The sequence below is a fragment of the Anarhichas minor genome, unplaced genomic scaffold, assembly GCF_050575085.1.
Source record: "Anarhichas minor isolate MPS153535 unplaced genomic scaffold, ASM5057508v1 ptg000007l, whole genome shotgun sequence".
In the NCBI taxonomy this organism is placed as follows: Eukaryota; Metazoa; Chordata; class Actinopteri; order Perciformes; family Anarhichadidae; genus Anarhichas; species Anarhichas minor.
Window position 1 is genome coordinate 15,658,682 of NW_027466453.1, and position 21,779 is coordinate 15,680,460.

Genomic DNA, 21,779 nt, shown 5'->3' on the forward strand with positions numbered 1-21,779 from the left:
ATATTGAGTATATTCTTATTACATATTTAGTCAAAATGCCGGGATATTCTTATCTGTGACATTAGTGAAGTGGAAATAACCTACAATAAAATAATTAATTAGTTAATAAATGACAATAGAAAAAAACTTTATTTCTTTTGATGTTATTATCATGTGGGTTTTCAATTTATGGACAGCACCTTGTTTGTTTTCTAATATTTATAGTTTGTTTAATTTTACATTTTCTGTCTTTGCATGTCCGGTTAAAAATGTGGCCATAACGAAGCTGATTATTATACATTACAAACATACTATTCAAGATCAAAAAGAGGAACGCAAAATACTCAGAGGTGGTGAGATGACTACATTTTAAAATTTACATCCATCAGCTAAAGTCGCAATCTTATGTGGATTCACTGAGCAGCTCACAATTATGGCAATAATAATAATGAACACATGGTTGCACTAAAGTTAAAGGCCCTTTTGTAACATACTCATGGTTTCTCAAGTTCCATTTGCAATAAAAGTGTTGCTTAAGTCATGTTTGCTAAAAAGGCGAAACCATAAAAGATGGTATACCGTCTTTTATTACAATATATTATAATAGATAAGAATAGATAGTATATATTAACTAATCCACACATTTTACTTAGAAAAGGCTGTTTATTTTTCTGCATGATTTCATGAAACATGTTCAAAATGTTAAATTAAATGCGTATTAATTGCGTAACTCAAAATGTAAAAAAGTAAGAAACATCATAAAAATAGCATGATATTTAACCAGTATAATCTTCTCTTACAATATAACAGTGTTGATCTTATATGTGTACGTTTGGTCATAAGAGTGGATTTTAAACAATGATAGAGTATTTTCTGAAGTCTGAGATTGAGCATCAGTTCGGGTGTCAGTTAACGTGAGTGGATGAAAGTCTCAAATCCATACTGTGGCACAGAGTCTAGATGTATCACCACAACACAAAGATGAGAGTTCTGATAAGAGTGCTGCGAAAGCAGATGTTCATCCGTTGTGCAGCAATAGTCTTCTCCCCGTCATCCTGTTGGCACACCTCTCTGTTGTTCATCTTTTATACTTAATGTTGGCTTCAACTGGAATGAGAAACAAGGAGTATTACAGCGGTGGTCATACGGATGCATAATGCAACGGTTGAATATAACAACTTTCTCACAAATAAGTGAATACAGGCGCTTTGTTTGGACTAACATTCCTGTACTAACATTCCTGCTAGACATTCCTGGTCCCCAGAGGATGAATCCTACTATTTTGGTGTTACCCTGTCTGTTCCTATGCTATGTTAACATGCATCCATCCATCCTCTCACACTCCATTACAGACACAAAATGCAAAACGTTTAAGCTTTCACATGACAGGAATGACTATTACGTCATGTGAATAATTTACATATCCGGGTCTCCTGTACATTGTTGACGTGTTTGTTGACCAGCCTTGCTTACTGGTATAATCCTGCGGTGCCATGGGCCTGGAGAGGACCTGTCTGAGGGCGTCCAGCCACTCTCTCTGTTCCCTCTCCTGCTCGCACATGAAGAGAAACTGTCGCTGGGGCGTTTCGACGGTAACGCCACACTTCCACTTGTTTCCCCGGGCGTGCTTTGGGACGCACTCCTTCACAGAGTAACCCTTGCTCTCTGTGCCGATGAAAATGACCCCCAACTCCTCCGCATCCTACGTTCACAAGCATGAAAACACATTTCAAACATAATGGTGGTTACAGTGCTTGACAAACATCCACACAGCATCGAGTTAGAATGAGAAGTCCTCACCAGCTGGCCTTTGAAGTACAACAACTTCCTGTTTTGAGAGTCCAGAATAAACCACCTCCTTTTGAACGACTCCTTCTGCTGTTAAATAAACACATTTAATGCCTCACATGACAAATGACAGTTAAATTTAAACATTTATATCCCCTAACTTCTTCTTTCACGCCAATCTATTCTTACCAAAATGTAAATCAAGGGTGTTTGAATATGTAAGAGGAACCGAAACACACAATCAAGTGTACTTCTACTACTGTGACAAACAACTCTAACTCTGCTGGTAGCGGCACAAATAATAAAAAATTAAATCATATAAAAACTGTGTGAAAAAGATGTTTCACTTTTTCTTCTTTACTAACTTACCAACGGCCCCGTCTTTTCCATGTATCCCTCTTTGAGGTAGTTTCTTGTTATCTTCGGTACCAGCTGACAAAGAGGTGTAAAGGTACACGAGTGTTAGGCTTATAAACATAAAAGCAAAAAAAGAGGCAAGTTTCCGTTCTTACTGCTGTTGACTCTGCTGAAGGAGAACGTTCACACTCAATAAACTGCAATTTTGTTTGGTTTCGAGAAGGTTTGATGCTCACTTCTTCGTCGCTTCCAGTCGGGTACGCTGTCTTCAGGTACGCATAGCGAGCGGCACGAATGGCGTTGAACCACGTCACTATTTCCTAGAGTAGAAGAAGAGACCCTGAGCTTCTCCACAGCCCTATAGTATGACAATCAGTATAAGACTTGCTGGTTCATGTTATTTATACTTTGGATGATCATGCAGTCCCACCTCAGGACTCTCGTGATAAACATAGAGGTTCCTGGTGTGATTGTCGTCTTGGTAGGTGATCTGCAGCCCGTGAGGATGACCAATCTTCTCTGGTTGAAAGGTGGTGTTTAGGTCCTTGATGGAGATTACAGCTTTTGGGCCTTTGGACTCCTGGATCACAACACATAGCACATCAGAGTTTGTAGAAAGGATGCAACAACTGGATTCAATTAACATGCAGCTGCTTGTGCACTCATTTAAGCCATGATAGCAGCGTGGTTAGAGATGGCAATGTCGGTCGATCAGTCCACCACTTTGGTCTCCACTGAAATTACTCAAAAACTATTCGATGGATTGCCATGAAATTCGGTGGAGACATTCATGGTCCCCAGATGATGAAATGTAATAACTTCAGTGATCCCCTGACCTTCCCTCTAGTGCCACCAGCAGGTTTGTCCAATACTGGTTTATGATCCGATACTTGGTATTAGTAAATATTAGCATGTTAGCACACAAAACCGAGTTGGAGAACATGGTAAACATTATACTTTCTAAAAAATAACCATTGTCATTGTGAGCATGTTTGCATGCTGACGTTAGCATTTATCTCAAAGCACCACTGTGCTTCGCAGTGTATTGCTTCTTGTATTTTTTATGCCTTTGCAACTAAATACCACACGGGCAGCACATCCCTGGAAAGATCCTCGTGATCAGACTGAGATCAGCTCACGGCCACCTGGCAGACCTACAACGCGTAGTTCAATTGTGTCTGAGCTGCTGGGAACTCACATTTTCCTTGTTGTAGTAGGTCAGGGTGAATTCTCGCTCTGATAGTACAAACTTCCTCTTCAGAAACTGGGAGTTCTCTTTCCCCTTCTTCCACAGCAACCCCTCGTAGAAACCTGGTGTCAGATCCAGGAAAAATTAAATTGAGTCACCGCTCCGTTGCAACATTTTGCAAAGCGTGACAGTCTGGCCAGCTTTCACTTCCTGGCGGTTTTGTAATGCAAACAACAGGTTTTTCTTGCACAGTTATGCATGTGTATGAGGAACCACATCAGCTTTACGCCAACAGACGATGATGATTGATGTTCTACAGTAAGACACGTGTGTCAGAAAACAGTGAGAACATCACCTGTGGTGTATGAAATTGGTGGATACTTGGTTTCTCCTGTGAATTCCTTCCTTTCATATTTCGCTCGAATCCACTGGTCTCTTAAGACTCTGTGGTTCAAAGGCAAAAACGCAGAAACTCGTGAACATGAGCTGCAGTATCACAACAAGCACATGATCCATTAAGCTTTGATCGAGCAGCAGATATTCATCCATATTTCACTTCTACAGTCAGTGGTTGCACTTCTCTCTATTTATGGTGACATTGCTCCGTCAGCACACATGTTTATCACACAGACGGTTTTCTGAAGAATGTCATCATTCTGGAAAGTTACTTACGCACAGTCATTTTCCTGGGGCCGATAGTAGTACACTGGAACAGCTTTCTCATACAGCACTCTGGCGCTGGCATTGCCATTGGACTTCATGAACTTCCCAGATCCCAAAAAAAAGACACGTGTGAAGATTACACACCGACACAGACAGTTTGTCCCTCTGACCTGAATTACGTTATTATTACCATAGCAATGATAACAGAAGTGGGGACCATACCTCCACCAGTTCATCCTCCCAGAAGTCCAGCTTTATGGATTTGACCCGGCTGTACAGGCTGCGATGGATGCCGGAGCAGTTCAGACACACAAAAACACCCAGCTTATAGGACGCCCACTCAGGATCTGGGGTGTGCAGAAGAAGTGGGACTTAGATTAAACACTTTGCAGTGCCAGAATGTCCTGATTGGGGGCCCCAAACCCCCCCTGCTCCTCTCACTCTATGGGTCATGTACACTGTATTCCTATGCTGGAAATGTACGTGTTCTGTGATAGGTCTCGTCTTTGAATAAATAAAAATCTATTTAGGGATAAACACAAGAGCACACTATAACTTTGAACCACTATTTTGAACACAAGGACCCTTTAGGCTTTTATGTCAACAATAACAAAACTGTTATGACAAAAATAGAATCCAAAAAGTCTGATTATTTGCAGGGTGTTGGCCACTTTCTGATAATACATATATATTTTAAATAAGCTTGAAAGAACAGAAACACGCATCTCTTACCTGGAGCTCCGCAGTCGGCGCAGTGACTGTTGACCGGCCGCTTCAACAGCTCCAGCAACGCCTTCTTGTTTCGGTCATGGTTTGACATGTCGGCACGAAGTCAAACGAGGGTCTCTTCTTAAACGACGATGAATCCGCGCAGTCTAATCTAAACATGGTGGTCACATAGTTTCACACGTGGCGAAATGCAACAGACAGAAAAAAAATGGCCAAATGAAAACTGGAACTTGCGACAGATTTCTTTGTGGGATGTCACAACACAAGGCAGGCGTCCAGCTGCGCGGTGTGAGCGACAGTAGACGGAAACAATGTGGGGGTTTTTTTTGTCACTGGGGGCTGTCCTTTGTGACATCTCCCTCTGCGCGGGGCCCTCACAAATACAAACGCTAAGGCATCAAACTGAGCCGAAACCGGTCTACCAGCTGAGCACATAGTGCGCTCAGAGCAGACAGACCTCATTTCAGGTTCAGCAGCCCTCCAACATACCGTCCACCCTGTAATCACTGAGATCAGCTCAGGAATCACGATAGAAAGTATTCAATCGCATACAAGGTGAGACCATCTCTTTATTTAGTTGTTATAAACCTTTATTTGGTCACAACAGATACCCACTGGGAATAATGTGTACATATTCAAGACCGAAAAAAGATCAATTGAAAAACAAAAAACAAACAAATGTGAAGGTGATTTAGAGTTGACACGCTTTTAAAAAGATCCTGAGTGCACCAACAGTACTTTGTGTGGAGAATGACGCTGTACACACAGCCTTTACAAATGATATTTTACATGTTAATCTCTTACATTAGTGATACACACTTGCTCCTCAAAATACATTTCTACAAGATAAAAAACACTTTGCAAAATGGAAAGCGGCGTCGACTTATAAAACACTACTGTACAAAAAAAAAAAAAAAGACTCTTTAAACACAGCTTAATATTACAAAAATCATATAAAGTAGAACTCTTCAGTGCATTCGTTGAAAGCACCATAAGATGCGCTGAAAGCATTTGAGGTTGTTCAGCTGTGAGTTTCTCCAGGTGAGAATAACTTTAATATTCAGTTCATCTCAAAAGAAATACGTGGAACCAGGAAGTCCTCTTTGCACACGCAGCTGTGACCAGCTCATCTCATGTCGAGGTCACAATCATAAAAGAGACAAAAGGTAACAGTGACGTATGTTGCTGCCGGACTATATTCATCCTCGTGTCACAACACTAACTGTAAAAGTGTTTTTTTTTCTTCCACACCGACAGCCGAAATGCACGGACTCTATAAAGTGTGGCCCCTGTGATGAGGAGGACACTCGGTGGTTCAGGGGAAGTCTTCAGCAAGCTGCTGTTGAGTGCTCTTTTCAACACCCAGGTGGATCGCATCGAGGTAGTGCAGGAACCTGGAGGAGGAAAAACAAAAACAGCTCAGTTTTCTGTGGACCCGTTTCATCAGACGTTGCATCTGTATGTTTGAGTTGCATGCTCTGCGTCTTGCATACAATTAGAATTCAGTTGACACTTTAACACGTTTATTCTTAGCCAGACGCTTGGTGTCAAAACAAAGACATCATTATACGAGTCAGCTACTGGCTGCCTGTGATGAGAGGGTATGTAACCACATCCTGCCCACACTTCAAACAAAGACATGAAGGCGCCGGCCAAGTGACAAACTACAGTTGCTGCGTGCTCACCTCCGTTTAACTTTGCCCTGCTCCTTAAGCCGCTCTGATCTGCAGATGGTGCGAAGGGCTGGCAGGTAGTCCAGAGCAGCTGCTGGTCTGTTGGCTGGAGTACCAAACACTCCTCTGAACATCAGCCTCTCCATCACTTCTCTCCTCCGCTGGACCAGCCTGGAACGCATCGACACGCATTACCTTTCTTTGCACTGGTTTAACTGGTCAGGGTTAGAACGGGGCCACAGTGCATTAGGTCCACGTTGTACAGAGGATGATAATGTGTAAAGAAAGACTGGTGAGACTCACTGTGGTTGACAGGGACCGTCCTGAGTGAAGCTGTAACCTTCCCGATGGGCGGCCACAGGGAGGGTGAGTTCTGCTGCAGCCTCCCGCCCCACCTCCCCCTCTAGTTGCTGGACTTTGTTCCAGGCCTCCGCTACCGAAACCCGACACTTGTAGAAGCTCAGAGCCTCCACAGCAGCCGGGATCTCCAGGACGTGCTCCCCTCTTTCCCAGCTCCCCCCGTCGGTCTCAACCCTCGACTCGTCCGTCATCCCGTCTTTCACCACGGCACCGGCCGGTGACATCCCTCTGGGATTGTCGCCCCCTTCCGGACGAACCCTCAAAGAGGAGTCCATGTACGACATGTCGTCTAAAAAGTCAGCTATTGATTCGAGACACTGGGAGACCGGGAGACTTTTCACCCGCTCCTCGGGAGTCAGCGGCTTCCTCTTCACCGTCTCCGAAACTAAACTCTCTTTGACGCCTCTCTTTGCCCGAGGAGCGCCCTGCGGCTTGCAGAGAGACAGAAAACCGTCTTCTGAGTCCGAGTCCGAGTGCAGTCCGTCCTGGTCGGGTAAACTGTGCCGCTTCTTGCTCTTCCTCATCCTGCTGGACATTTTGATCGGACTGCCGTCGTCCGAGCAATCCGCCGACTCCGCCGTGTGCGGTGACCTGGCGTGTGATGGCGGCTCTTCTGGATTAACAGAAGGACGGTGTTGTAATGCACAAACAGACTGCTCTGGTTTGAAGGTAGAGGTAATCAGCTGTGTGAGTGGCAGAGGTAAGAGCGTCTCGAAGTTGGAATAGAGCAGGTCCACTCCTCGTCGCTTGCTGTTTGCCAGCAGCTCCCAGCACATCTCCTCCGTCGGACTCTGTTGACAACACACACACGGTCAATAGAGGACAACAGGAACCAAAGAAAAGCTCACTTTACACATGTTGTTACTCTCAGCGGTGTAACGTGGTGAATGAAGAGTTTACCCTGAGCCGCTCCCAAATGTCTCCCTCAGGTTCAACATTCAGCAGACCCAGCATGCTCTCAGTGCAGCCGGTGTCACAGAGAGGAAGAGCGTCGGTCACTGAACACACAGACGGATTAAAGATGGGATTAAAAGGTAGTTTATTTGTAAAGCAAAACCAAGTGATCAACATTACTATTCCAACAGTTTCATAGGCTTCCACCAGCTCATCTTCTCACCCTGTGTGCCGGTGTGCGTCAATGGTCTGGCGACGCGGCGGCCTCCTGCGCTCCGGGTCCAGAACTGCAGCTGCAGTAAACTCTGCCGGATGTCACATCCGTTGAGTCTGAGCAGAGAGCTGATGTCCAACAGGTCCGTCCTCGTGTCCTCCGCCAGACACAATAGACGCAGGAAGCTGCCAACATCCAACTGTGCCGGAGAAGGACAACTTATAACCGACTGAAATTTACTTTTGCTCACCGATCTCTCCCGCTCGATTAGCATTGAAACATTAGTGTTGAACACTCGTCCACTCACCACTGAGGGCGTTTTGAAAAGGATCTCTTCAAAGTTGCCATCAAACACGGTGCTGAAAGCAGGATCTAAAAGACCAGACAGAAAGTGTGAATAAATCCAATCAACACAGACGGAGATATTTAGCTTTCTCCGTCTACTCACCGCTGGTAGTGAGGATGACCGGCCTCTTCGTCGTGGTCATAAACGTCTTGATGGCAGCTAGAAACCCCCAGTCGTCATCAAAAATAACATCCACTTCTTCAAACAGGATGAGTGAGGTGGCCGTCTTCTTGCTCTGTTCCTCGTTGTTCTTCTCTTTCGGGGTGGGAGCTGGTTTGGGCTCTTTGTGCTTATTGACACACTCGCTTGCTTTTAGGACTTTCTTGGAAGCAGCTATGTGAAGAGATGCGGGGAGAGAGAGAGAAAGACATTTTATTTTAAAGGTCCTGGTAGAAACATTTCATGAAGGTTAGCCTGTAAACAAGTGACACATTAGAAGATGAGATGAACCTGTCTGTTCGTTCTTCTTAGTATTAGGCGTCTCCTTGGTGGTGGGTTGACCCGTTTTGAAGAAGTTAGCTAACGAGGTGGGAGCCAGGCCTCCTCTTTTAGCCCCTCTTGGGGACTGAGGCTGTTTCCTGGGAGAGGAAACCGCCCTACGAGGAGAGTTCACCTTTCCTGGAAGATGAAGAATACGACCCGGAATGAATTTCCAACAGTTCCCACCACACACACACACACACACAACATATGCAGGAAACAGATCCTCGTTAGAAACAGGTTATCAACGTTAGCCCGGTACATACTGGGCGAGGAGCCGAGCTTGAGAGGGCCGGCGCTGCTGCTTGTGCCGTAGCTGTTGAAGTAGGCGGGCTTGTGGGCGTTGACCCCCTGACTGTCCACCTGGTGAGACTGAGTGGCTTCCTTCAACTGGGACAGAATCAGACGGCCGCTCCGCTGAGAGGACGCATTCACCTCGAACACCTTCAGGGACCAGAGAGCAGTCAGGAAATGAAGACGCTAATTCCTACACAAATGTCACCGTTTGTGGACCGTGACGCTTTCGTACCTTGAAGCCCAGCTCCTGGGCACAAGCATAGACTGCAGCAGTCTTTCCTATTCCAGTAGGTCCTGTGATGAGCATCGTATTACACAACGTGTCCTCTCCGTCCTGGAAGTCCTCTTCTCCGCAGTCCCAGTCCGAGTCTGGACACAAAGAGCCATCATTCAGTCAACACAAACGCACTACAAGTCAACAGAAGTAGTTATAAAGAGGAAAGAAAAAAAGGAGAATCATTTCTCTAATCTCCCACCATTGTCGCCTTCCTCTTGTTTCTTGTCTTTCTGCTTTTTTCTCTCTTCTCGGTCTGCACGCAGTTTCCATTCCTTTAGCCAGCTGAATGAAAAGGAGGAACATGAAACATTCGCCCAAATGTTCCTCATACGATGGCCACGAGCCCACGTTGTGCTTGTATTTACGTAATGGGATGACACTACAACCCGCTCTACCTCTGAGCCGCAGCGACCCCGTGCTAGAGCGGCTCCTGTCTTTACACAGGTGCAGTGAAATCAAAGCTGTGTTAGTTCCTCACCTGTGCAGCCTCCTCACTGAGCCAGTGTTACCTATGACGTCGCTGGAGTGCTGGGGCTGGTATTTGTCCGTCCATAACACGTCCTCTCTCAACACATCTGTGGAGACAAACATTTTCTACATTACTTCTGACAGACACTTACTGGATCTATTCCCCAAGCATGTAAACAACGAGGACACAGGTTATCTTACTGGCACACCTTTGAGGATCTTCTATAAATAGCTGTCATGCCAGTTGGAAGTCTTTTCCTCGTGCAGGCGGCTTTTTAAGATAATTACACATTGTTGTGGTGGAGTCAATGCCAGCAGCTCTATTTTTTAGCCAATCAACTGTGGCTTTGATAACGACACATTTGGAGGGCAAGTTAAAAAAACAGTTGGTCCAATGGTGTGTGAGTCTGTTCCAACACATTTAAATATATTTGCAGTCTTTGATTGCAAGCTTGCATTGACTTATGGTTTGTTGGACATACGCAGGAGCTTCCTTTATGTCGTTTAAGTTGAATCCCATTGGCTGATTTGCCGTATTGTTTATTGATCCCAAAGTTGGTAGAGAGAATGTGAACCCTCACCTTTTCTTCCAGTCCTCTCTCCCGACGGCGAGTCCTCAATCACAACCACAGAGTCGTCATCAGACGGGACGGGAGCAGTTTTCTCATTCGCCCCCCCCTCCGGCCTCGATCTCCTGGCTCGTCTCCTACGCCCCCCCCTTTTTGTTGGCTCCGGCTCGGGTTTTTCTTCTTCTTCTGCACAGTTGGCCCGTTGCTTCTTGGCCACCTTCACAGACACTCCCCCCTCGTCCTCCATCCTCTTCCTCTTCCCTCCCACCGGTGTGGTGCTTGTGACTCCGGTTACAGCCTCTGGTTCTGCCAAGTAACATGCAATGGATGTAGAGAATAATCTTTTAATTTAGGCTCTAATTCTCTCCCTATTGTGACTGATTAATACTGCAAATATCTGTGCTTTGAGAGGATAGATTAGGATCAACACAGACTAATAAAAACTGTTCGTGCGACCGGACGTTATGCGATGCAACATATATCTACCGTTGTTTCAGTCAGACTGACCTGAGCTCTGCTGCTGGTGGTCAGCGCGTCTCTTGAGGAAGCGGGTGGTGAACATGTGAGCGGGGAACAGGGGGTTAGAGGTGCCGACCTCCTCCAATAGGAGCTGCCGAACACTTTCAGAGATCTCAGGCCTCCAGCCAGAACCCTTCAAAAAGGAAAAAATCAAATATTGTGTTTGCCGTTTAACCCTACGACACTACAAACGACATGATGCACAAAAATATAAACTAAGAGAGAACTAAGCATTCAAGTACATGTACCTATAAACCACACAATGAGATACTGATCCTGTGACTAAATCATTACTGTCATTTCGACATACCCGCTCACAAAAGGCTCTGCGTTGTGGTTTTGTCCTCACACAAAGGGAACCGCTGACAGACGGAGGTGAGTTGGATGTTTGGCACCAAAGCTCTTTCAGATGACGCAGTAACGAAGACTCCGGCCACCGTAGACTCCAAAGAGGACAATCTGTCAACAACAACAACAACAACAACAACAAGTTATGCTGAGCTACCAGTCCTCTGTAATAACACATACATTAAGTCATATATTTAAGTTAAAGTAGCAATATCACAATGTAGAAAGTTCAAGTGCTGCATTCAAAATAATTAGCTAAATGTAATAAATGTAGTGAAGTAAAAATGTAAATGTTTTCCTCTGAATTGTGTAGGAATAAAAGCATTAACTTGTCAGATGAAGATCAACATATATGTACTGTGTATACAGTATATATATATATATATATATATATATATATATATATATATATATATTTATATATATTTCTATTAGGACCAGCTTACCGTTAGATGGTTGCCTCATGTGAAGAACTGGCTGAAAGGAGGAAGAGGAGACAGAGTACGCCTCCCTGCTGGCGGCCGTCTTCGCGATCTGTTTCCTGAAGGACTCGGGGAGGCCGCTCTTCAAGAACTCTTTGCGAGCTCTGAACTGCTCGTCGTCCTGAGAGGTTTCAGAGCTGCTGTCGTCAAAGATGGAAATCACCGCAGACGCCTTCCGAGCGGGCTTCTCTTGGCCCAGCGAGGCCCCTTTGGAGACTGTGAGGAAGAAAGTACAGCACCATTAGATGAGAGTTCTACAAAACGCTAAACACTAAATGATGATTTTTTTTAGAGTTACCTGGGACAGTCACTTTCCCCAGAACTTCATGTAGGCTGCGTAGAGGCTTCTGGGTTTTACTCTTTTCTGTCTGGTCCTCCTCCAGACAGATGACAGAATCCTGAAAACCACATAATAATAATAAGAGAAAAACAACACTTAACTTTTGTGTTGTATTGTGGTCGTGTCCCATTGTGCTAATGCGGACAAAAACTAAACAGTGCAAGATAATACGAGGGTCTGAGAGAAGAACCACAGCTACGCCAAAGATTTGTTTTTAAATTAGTGAATCGCTAAAACTTTATGGGTTCATTTTTGAATGACAAGACAGAGGAAATGTACAACAGCAGTCATTACCAAAGACTGGGGGGGCCTCATGAGACTTTATTAAGGTCGCCCAACAAATTTATATAATTTCTCCCAAACTTTTGTATTCAATATTTATATCTGCAGTACACCTTTGAGCCACACGAGGGAGCCTGAATGTTCCTACTGTTCTGATAATGTATTCATTCTGATTCATCTTCTGCCTTTAACGTTACCTCGTCTTCACAGTAGCTCTTCTTGGTCTCAGTTCGTGACGAACGCCTCAACGTGTCCTTTTCCTTGACGGCTGTTTTTTTACTCCGCTGGATCACTTTGGCTTTCTCCACCAGCTTCTTGGCCTGCTTCCTTTTTTTAGAGTCATTTGATGTCTGAAAAATAATAAAGCATCCATTCATCACCTCGTAATGATGATGTTTAAAATGTTCCTCATCATGTTAGTCCAGCAATTCATTAAATTTAGAATTTGTCCAATCTGTAATAAATATACTTACTTTAGCAGAAGAGTTGATGCCACTTCCACTTCCAGGCTTGGTCGTGGAAACGCTTCTATGGACTCTCGTAAATTTAATCCTTAAAAATTAAAACATTGAATTAGAACATTAAAAAGAACAATTACACGTAAATACATTCATACACACTTAGTTTATTGGGTAGCTAACTGTTGGAGAACGTAGTTTGTGGTGCTGTTGAACTGTATTGCTTTACGTTACTGACAGGTGTTTCTAATATTTTGTCCACCCCCTTCATATTAACGAGGGTACGCAAAAGAAACAACTCGCTGCATAATGAAATTCAGTCCTCCAAAATGGTTGAATAAACACCTTTTCAATAACAAATGTAGCATTATAACCTTCATGAATGCAGGACTGTTGTATTGGAGCGCATTAGTTCAGCTTCGTTGTACCCAATAAACTGGCAACTGAATGTATACATGCATCCAAAATGTCCTTCATAGAACGTGTAACTGTATGTGTCACCTGATCGGGGTTTCTTTTGTGTCAGGTGGGCACACCATCTCTGCTACGAAGACTGTGCGTTTGGACTTGCGTATCTTTGGGGTGGACATCTTTGCAGGGCTGTGATTGGGTGAAGCAGCAGCAGCAGCGTCCTTCGACTCGTTGCGTTTCCTGTTTTTTCTGGCGGGGCTCGTTGGAGTGAGCTCAGGTGCTTGCCGGACCACAGCTTCTCTTTTGGACCTCCTCACCGCCGGGAGGGAGGGAGTTGAGGTGATGGGAATCTCCTCTCTGTTATCATCAACCTCAACAACCTCGGCCACCGTTTCTTCCACAGCATCAGCTGGTGTGGTGATGGCTTCATCTTCTTCTTTAGCTTTCTTTCTACCTTTTCTTGCTGGTTTCTTTTTAACTACTTTGTCTTCCTGAGAGGCAGCAGGGACTTGCTCAACAGCGGGTGGAATTACAGCGTCTTCTTCAGCAACTTTGTCCACATCATCCCCAGCCTGCTTCTGCTTGCTCTGGCTCTTAGCAGGCTTGGTTTTGGAGGCATCCAGACTGGGCTGTTTGAAGGCCGCCATGAACTGCTTCCTCTGTGCCTCGCTGCACTTGGGCATGGAGTCACTCTCGAGCACAGCCAGCTCTAGATCCTCCTCTTGAAGAACCACGTTGGATCTACGCCTGACAGTCGGATTCGTAGCAGGAAGTTGGTGTTCGGCCTCCACGCGAGGAGACGATGCAGGGCTCATCGCCCCCTTTCTCCTGCTGAAGATAGAAGCTAATCTCCCCCCCGCCATGGCGGCTTCCTGTTTGGGTGAGATTACATGCACTTCAGCCTGGATGGTGACGGTTCGGGGTGAGACGTGAAACGGTGGCTCTGCAGAACCGACATTTTCTTCAGCTTTAGGGACGTCCAACTGGTCAGTGTCCATATCTTCTACCTCTGTTGTGATTTTACTTTCGCCGTCTCTGCACTGTTCATCTCCCGTGTCCTCTTCACCACCGCCCTGGCTCCGCACAAACTCTTCGAAGGAGATGGTGACTGTGCTGTTGTTTAACCTCGAGGCCTCATCCACATTGACCTCCATACTGACATCACACAAGGAGCTCTCTTTGTCCTTCTCCTCTGGTTCCGAATGCTTTGCCTTCCTTGAATTCCGGTTTTTGACTTGTTTTGCTTTGTCTTTTGACGGTACAATTGGAGACAATTCAATACCGTTTAGTTCCAAAATAAGTTTGTTCCCACATTCGGGACCATCTTCTTCAGCCTGCTCATCACCGACAGTCTCAGTGGCAGTGACACAAGCCTCAGCACTAAGCTGGGTAACGAGGGCCGCTTTATCACTGCCAAGAAGACTACAGCTGCCGACTGCTTCAGCTGCCGAGTCTCTGCCATCACGTGGTTTCTCGACAATCAGGCAGCTCGCCTCCTCTGCAAAGCTAAAGGTTTCAGCCTCCACAAGTTTCCTTGCAGCTTTGCTCTTTCTCCTCCGTTTCTGAGATTGCCGTTTCACCCCCGCTTCTGGGCCTGTGCGTTTTTCTGCGAGCTCAGACGTCCGACAGTTCTCCTTCAACTGTTCGGGGGATCCGGTCTTTTCTTTAGAGGACGGCGCCTTCCGGCCAAAGTAGTCGGCGATGTTGTTGGAGCGAGGCGGTGAAAAGGGTTTCTCCACAGGCTTGGGCACGGGAGAGAAATAGTTTGTGATGGTCTTGACAATATGACTGCCTCCATCTTTGCGGGATTTCTTGCAAGGCTGTAAAATGGAGTCAAAGTACGTAATAAATTAATTAAAACATTTTGCAACCGCTACTGAATGCTATATAAAAAGGTCCAAATCAGTGTCACAGACATACCTGGGTGTCAAAGTCCTCAATGACGGATGCCATCGCCACAACACCAGCCATACTTTTAAAGAGACCTACAGCGAAAGGTAAACATTATGTAAATTAAGACATTAAGTATTATTATTATCCAAATAGCACAGTGGTCTAGGTTGCATGCCATGTAAACTCATTATCCCGGAGTTCTCAAATAAAGGCAAAAGTTCCATAACAATAGTGTTATGCTCAATTATTCCTTTAGTTTTCAACAACCTTTCATGCTTTATCACTTAAAATTTAAAACCTCAACACTCTGTATTTGAATATTTACAACAAAAAAGGTACAGCATAGTTTATTATCCATGTATTAGACACTGTAAACAGCCTATAAAACAGCATTAAAACCATACTATGCAGGGAGTTAAGAGTTCAGGTGAAGAATAAAAATGTTGATATACAGAATTTCATATAGGGGTCAGGGAGAGCTAACATAAACATGTATTATTATAAACATGGCGCCCTGTAGCACTTACAGTTGTTGTGCAAAATGACAAAAAAAAGGTGGAGGAAAACACTCACCTGATAAAAAGTGAAAGTGTAACTTGCTGCTACTTCGTCTTCTTGTCTTTTTCCTATTCACTATCCCGAGTGTGTGGATAAACAACAGACGCAAAGTTCATTGTGTGCGGCGGACATCAGTGTGGAGCCACCAGACATATGGACGTCACTGTAAAACAACAAGCTAGCAGACTTCGGTAGATGCTACTCTCAAAGCAGCTCCGCTCCTCGCGCGTCCAACAGTTGGTCCAAACGTCTCCAACATGTCAGCCACGAACATACTGAACGTTAAACTGGAAAAACCTTACGAGGGTATTTTCCAAAATGTTCCGAGTAGGAATTCAAAATTCATGTTTTCTTGACAGTTTGTTGCTCTTTCTAAAAACGCGCCAGACCGGTCGAGAAACGAAGAGCGCCAAATATACGTGACGTTCATCGAGACCGGATTCAGCCAATCACACGGGAGGAAAATGGCTCCGTCGTCGAACTGACGTAGTTTGCCCAAAACAAAGATGGCGTGTGGTTTTGCATTTGATGGGGAGGAAAAACTGACAGCTACCTCTGCTGGCTGCGCCAAGCCAATTCAACACAGACGAGTCAGTTATTGTACCAGTGATCACAAATATGACATACTTTATCATCATACAGTATATTAACACGTGTTTGTCAAGATACAATTAAATTACAATGAAAGCAATACAACTATATCAGAATCAGAATAATGCGTACACATACATGGAATTTGACCCCGGTTTTCACATTGCTCTCAACATACATACATGGAATATACAAATAAACAAGAAAAATATAAAAACAAGGACATTAAAGACAACAAAGTAGAACAGAGAAACCAAGTATAAACATTTAACATTTAACTACTATGTACAATATAAATATAAATATATATCGAAGAATATGAACATAAACAACAACAATAACAATGGACAATGGATTGGGGATATTAGTGCAGAATGGTGGTAATAGTGCAAATGGAGGATATTTAACTGTCCGCAGTATAGGCTGTGATTGTTTAATTGGTAACAGCATAAAATTGCTGCAGTTACAATCATTTTCTTTATTAATCAATTAATCGCTTGGTCTGTTAAATGTCAGAAAATAGCCAAAATTGTCCCCCACTATTTCCTCGTGCTCAAGGTGATGTCTTCAAATGTCTTGTTTTGACCGACAGTCCAAAATCTAAAGATATTCACTTTACGCTGACATAAAACAGATAAAATCATCAAATTGTATTCTCACATTTGAGAATCTGGAATTCAGGAAATGTTTGGTATTTCTGCCTAAAAAAGGACTTAACCAATGAATCAATTAGAAAAATAGTTCCCAATTACTTTGTTGTTAATCGTCAGGTTGATAAATCGCCAAATCATTTAGTAATTACATGAAATTCTCAGCGGAGAACTCATTTCGTTGAACTGCCATATGATTTGTGATACTTTTGAAGTTTTAATACAAACATGTTAGTCCAACTGCTTAACATTTTGACCAGGGAAGATTGTTTTAAGTTGGACCCCGTGGTCATCAACAACAGTAACATCAGTTAGTGTCAGTGACTATAAAAAAGGCCTCTGTGATCTTCATGTATGTGAGGAAACTGTGTAGCAACAGTTTTACCAAACCTTGCCCCATTAAAGTGGCACATTAACCTTGTGAAAAGGTTCAGTATTTGTATAGATCAAAGGAGAACTCACCAAAGGTCAATTCCCCCCAAAAAATGAAGAACATCAATAGTTACCAGAGGACACAAAGATATAATAGGACCATATATTGTATTGCATAGTTGTGTTCTCCAAGCACCACTTTCAAACCTTGACAATAGACAAAAATCCAAAGTAACATGTCATGCCCTACATTCCTCTCCAGGTGAAACTGGGGGAGGTGTATCATGTGATGTGAGGGATGCGTTTCCTCATAGCGTTTCCTCATAGCGTTTCCTCATAACGTTCCTCAGACCTAGGTCCCTCTTTACAAACTTTATATGTGGTGCTGCAGACTGATTTGGCCGTATTATTATTAACAGAGTTACTCAATGGAAGCAAGAAAGTCAACAGCATCAATGCAAAAAATAGTTCCTGGTTCCACCTCTGGTAAGTTGACTCTTTCATAAACCTTGGACAATAGTGTGGTTCCGCAACATCTCGTGCAATTGTTTTGGCTGGACACTGTGGTTAAGAATAAAGTGTTTATTTTAGTTTATTTAACAGGGACAGTTCAACTACACATTGTTACTATAGGAAGAAGTAATTAAATGAGGTGTTTAGCTGAAGCTAACTTGAAGCTTCTGTCTCTGCTCAGGCTTTTGAATTTATGTTAAAAACAAATAAATGTGATGTAGGCTATTTCTACTGAACTGAATTCAACTTTACAGAATAAAATGTAATACTTCTCTCAGCAGACAGTTTATTATGTACACAGTCTAATACATCAGTCTTGCTGTAAATTTGACCTTCATGCCTTTACAAGAACACACGCCTAGTGATTAAATTACCTCGGCAATCAATCAATCCGTTGATTCTGATTCTGACATAGTGTTGTATAAAGGACATATAAAGACTACTGTGTCTCTCTTACAGGACAAAGTCCCCACTCTCCAGAGTTGAGGATTGTGTTGGTAGGTGGAAGAGAATTAACCGGGAGCCCCAGTAATAAGAGTGCAGCTGGCAACATCATTCTGGGTAAAAGTGTTTTTGAGACCCACAGAAGAACTGCCCAGAGTGTTGTGAGGCAGCAGCAGGTACATGGCAGACACGTCACTGTGGTCGATACTCCAGGCTGGTGGTGGCACTACCCACGAGACAACACGCCACAGCTAGATCAGATAGAAATAAAGAACAGTGTCCATATGTGTCCACCGGGGCCCCACGCCTTTCTTCTAGTCATTCCAGCCGGTTCTATGTTTCTTGAGATCTTTACACGATCGCTGGAGGAGCACATGCATCTTTTCCACAAAGGAGTGTTTGATCACACCATTGTGCTGTTTACTGCAGAGGGTCCGTTGAGTGACAATGAATTGGAATACGAAATCAGTCGGTGGCCAGCACTTCAGAGGATTCTTAAACAATGTGGAAACCGAAAACATGTTCTCAACATCGACGACAGGCAGGATAGCACTCAAGTCCAAATGCTTTTAAAGAAAATAGAAGCAATGGTTTCTAGAAAGGCCGGTGGTCACTATTCTATTGATAGTGCTGATGGAAAATCTCTGAGAGAGAAAATAGAAGCAATGGTTGATCGAGCATCTCAGAGGTTTGCCGAAGTGCAGACAAAGAGAAGGGAACTCAAAGCCCTGATTGAAGGTGAGTCTAATCAACAAACAATACATTTGATTTATTCTGCCATGCATAAAGCACCATTGGTTCATATTTTGACCTGGATTCTTTTGCAGATACTGAAATCAATATTTGAGTTTTAAAAACATGATAATGATATATCAGCCAAAAGTTTTTTTATATATATAAACACATACAATAGAAAACAACAAAAACAACTTGTGCCCCTTTCTGTATAGGTGGCAAGACCCCCCCAAAACATTTAAGAATAGTGATGGTCGGAGCACAGTGGTCAGCCAAGAGCTCAGCGGGCAACAACATTCTGAGAAAAGGTGCTTTTGCTGTTGATCACAGAAGAACAACAGAGTTCTGTGAGATAAGCCACAGCATGGTGGCAGACAGGCAGCTCACAGTGGTCGATTCTCCCGGCTGGTACTACAACAGCACCCTTCAGGACATCTGTGAGATGGATAAAATTGAAATAGAGAACAGCATGCATCTCTGCCCTCCCGGACCCCACGCAGTGCTCCTCGTGGTCGGCCTGGCATCCGCGTTCAACGCATCGTACCGGAGAGCAGTCCAGGAGCACATGAGTCTGTTCAAAGACGAAGTGTGGAAGCACACCATTGTGCTGTTCACTAGAGGGGACTGGCTGGGAGTGAAGACCGTGGAAGAGCGTATAGAGAGCGAGGAAGGTCTGCAGTGGCTCGTGGAGAAGTGCGGGAACATGTACCATGTCCTGGACAACACGAAGCGCAGCGATGAGACGCAGGTGACGGAGCTCCTCGAGAAGATTGAAGAGATGTGGGCAGGAAACAAAGACCCTCATTATGAAGTGGACCTGGGCCGTACAGAGCAGATGGAGGCAAGGAAAGAGGCGGGACACAAGACGGCCAAAAGGATTAGGCAGACCACCAAAAGACAAGAAAGAATACTAAGAGAGTTGTTTAGAGGTAATCAAACAATTATCATATCATTTTTGATGAATTCAATCACTGTTACTGATGAAAAACATTTTTCCAGGGGAGAAGCAATCCATCACTGACATGAGGGTTGTAACTGTTGGCAGAAAAGACTCGGGGAAGAGTATGGTAGGAAACGGGATCCTTTTTGAAGAGCTATTTGACTCAACTTGGCTGAAGAAGGTAACCAAGCATGCTGCCTAAACTGAAATATTCTAGGAGCAGGGCCAGGGAGGATAACATTGAATTTGTTGTGGTTATATTTTATTGTTTTGCCATTTAGGAATTCCAAGATCAGCAAGAAACCACGACGTGTGTGAAACATGAAAGAAATATGTCTGGAAGAAACGTCTCAGTCGTTGAGGCTCCAGGCTGGTTTACAGATTCGACGATACCCGACTGGCTCAAGGGTGAAGTTCTGCGCAGCGTCTCCATGTGTGCTCCGGGCCCCCACGTTTTTCTCTTAGCGGTTCCCATTTCCAAAGCCTTTACAGAGAATTCCTACCAAGCAGTTGTCGAGGTCTTGATGCCATTTGGTGAGAGAGTCTGGAGACACTGCATGGTTATATTCACCTGGGCAGACTGGCTCAATCACAGGTCCGTTGAGGAGCACATCGCTGCACAAGGCAAAGCCCTCCAGCGGCTTGTGGAAAAGTGTGGGTACAGATACCAAGCTGTCAGCGGCAGTAGTTTTGGAGATGGTTTTCCAATCATGGACCTGTACCACAAAATGATTGCCATGATAACACGAAACAAGGGCCGCTACTTCGCCGCTGAAGGCAAAAAGGGGGAAAAGAAGAAACCAACTCTGACCTGGCAGGAGGAGTGGGACAGCAGGGAGCAGGAGCTGATAGACCGGATGTTGAAAGCCGTGGCACAAGAAACCGAGGAACCACCGCTACCATCTGTGAAGATGACAGCTAGCTTCGACGGAGCCTTCATTCCAAGCAGTGAGTTTGATATTACTCCATCAGGGTTTTTCTTTCTATAGCAATTCAAAATGGTAAATATGTGCACTGCTGTTGTGAATCACACCATTCAACTTCTGTTTTTAGTGAGTGGAGATGTTCCCTCAGAAGTTGGGAGCACATTTTGGAGACCAAGAGCACATGCCAAGGTGTCCGAATGGCTGAGCAGTGGAGTCGGGAACTCGGATGTCACCTCTGGGGTTGGCAGCATGACTGCCTCGGCCAGTTATGTGGGGAAGTTGGATGAAAGCCTTCACAACATCCAACATCCACCAATGACTACGTTTTTCCCAGAAAAAGACAAAATGAAGTTAGACACTCTCCATGGCAGGGTAGGAACCCAACGCAGGCACTCTTTTTAAGCTGAATATGCAGCAATCACAAGCAAGCTAGAAACTGAGGTACAGACAGTGATAGGCTATACACGATAGGAAAGCACTGTTTACCAGACACTGTTGGACACTGTCAAGAAAATGGATCAATATCCAGTGATATTAGTTTCTATGTCATGTCTGCACAGCTAATTTTATGATCTTTAAATGTACGGTTTATGTCATGTTCAGGCGAAATAATTGACTGTGATTAACCTATAGCTGTATTAATTAAAGGGTATCATGGTAAATGCAGAATTTATGTCTTTCCTGTTTTCTGTATTATGCAAAACTTTGGGTTGGAACCAATAGAGCAAAGCTTACTGGCTTACTCAAAGACAGATCAACATGTGTTTGTTCAGGTTTATAATTTACTGGCTTGAAAAGCAGTAAAGAAAAATAAAAATAAAGGTTAAAAAATAAATTAAATGAATAGCTATGGAATACTTTAATTATATAGTGGATATGAAAAATAATACAGAAATGACATGTCTTCTTCAATAAATATCTAATAAAAATCAAGATTCATGTGGTTATTTTACCAGTTATGGAGTTATGTAAAGAGGTATGATGGGGTGAATGACTTACTTATTATATTTTTTATTTTTTTAACTTTTTTACTT

General features: G+C 43.9%; 3 protein-coding genes across 4 annotated transcripts; 1 reads left to right on the plus strand and 2 right to left on the minus strand.

The window, feature by feature from the left end:
- Positions 1-110: 110 nt before the first annotated feature.
- On the minus strand, positions 111-5,017 carry adap2 (ArfGAP with dual PH domains 2). Of its 2 annotated transcripts, none has more exons than XM_076086137.1 (11): positions 4,709-5,017; positions 4,199-4,323; positions 3,986-4,077; positions 3,669-3,757; positions 3,323-3,435; positions 2,555-2,704; positions 2,361-2,444; positions 2,137-2,199; positions 1,780-1,854; positions 1,453-1,681; positions 111-1,086 (listed from the first exon to the last, which is right to left on the minus strand). In XM_076086137.1, exons 1-11 carry the CDS (start codon positions 4,794-4,796, stop codon positions 1,058-1,060), a joined length of 1,137 nt encoding a protein of 378 aa, XP_075942252.1. In that variant the 5' UTR covers positions 4,797-5,017; the 3' UTR covers positions 111-1,057. The 2 variants fall into 2 exon arrangements, with proteins under 2 accessions (XP_075942252.1, XP_075942251.1); XM_076086136.1 differs by having other exon boundaries at positions 1,780-1,857; positions 4,709-5,015.
- Positions 5,018-5,256: 239 nt separating this feature from the next.
- On the minus strand, positions 5,257-15,993 carry atad5a (ATPase family AAA domain containing 5a). Its single transcript, XM_076086128.1, has 22 exons — positions 15,590-15,993; positions 15,044-15,108; positions 13,214-14,943; positions 12,728-12,806; positions 12,452-12,604; positions 11,931-12,030; positions 11,597-11,848; positions 11,113-11,261; positions 10,791-10,935; positions 10,296-10,589; positions 9,725-9,821; positions 9,446-9,528; positions 9,202-9,338; positions 8,939-9,116; positions 8,643-8,810; positions 8,295-8,525; positions 8,154-8,218; positions 7,856-8,045; positions 7,639-7,736; positions 6,682-7,529; positions 6,391-6,549; positions 5,257-6,099 (listed from the first exon to the last, which is right to left on the minus strand). Exons 2-22 carry the CDS (start codon positions 15,092-15,094, stop codon positions 6,021-6,023), a joined length of 5,286 nt encoding a protein of 1,761 aa, XP_075942243.1. The 5' UTR covers positions 15,095-15,108; positions 15,590-15,993; the 3' UTR covers positions 5,257-6,020.
- Positions 15,994-17,428: 1,435 nt separating this feature from the next.
- Positions 17,429-21,634, plus strand: LOC142945291 (GTPase IMAP family member 8-like). Its single transcript, XM_076086709.1, has 6 exons — positions 17,429-17,478; positions 18,128-18,882; positions 19,095-19,808; positions 19,879-20,000; positions 20,101-20,767; positions 20,873-21,634. The coding sequence occupies exons 1-6, from the start codon at positions 17,429-17,431 to the stop codon at positions 21,145-21,147; spliced, it is 2,583 nt and encodes an 860-aa protein (XP_075942824.1). The 3' UTR covers positions 21,148-21,634.
- Positions 21,635-21,779: the final 145 nt, after the last annotated feature.

Coding starts and splice junctions, on each gene's coding strand:
- atad5a (XM_076086128.1), bottom strand. CDS start 15,094: ATGGCTGGTGTTGTGGCGATGGCATCCGTCATTGAGGACTTTGACACC. Junction 12,807..13,213: donor ACAAAAGAAACCCCGATCAG/GTGACACATACA, acceptor TTAATTTTTAAG/GATTAAATTTACGAGAGTCC. Junction 11,262..11,596: donor CATGAGGCAACCATCTAACG/GTAAGCTGGTCC, acceptor TGTTGTTGACAG/ATTGTCCTCTTTGGAGTCTA.
- adap2 (XM_076086136.1), bottom strand. CDS start 4,796: ATGTCAAACCATGACCGAAACAAGAAGGCGTTGCTGGAGCTGTTGAAG. Junction 2,200..2,360: donor CGACTGGAAGCGACGAAGAA/GTGAGCATCAAA, acceptor CCTCTTTGTCAG/CTGGTACCGAAGATAACAAG. Junction 1,087..1,452: donor GGCACCGCAGGATTATACCA/GTAAGCAAGGCT, acceptor TTCTCATTCCAG/TTGAAGCCAACATTAAGTAT.
- LOC142945291 (XM_076086709.1), top strand. CDS start 17,429: ATGCCCTACATTCCTCTCCAGGTGAAACTGGGGGAGGTGTATCATGTG. Junction 17,479..18,127: donor GGGGAGGTGTATCATGTGAT/GTGAGGGATGCG, acceptor TGTTGTATAAAG/GACATATAAAGACTACTGTG. Junction 19,809..19,878: donor ACTAAGAGAGTTGTTTAGAG/GTAATCAAACAA, acceptor ACATTTTTCCAG/GGGAGAAGCAATCCATCACT.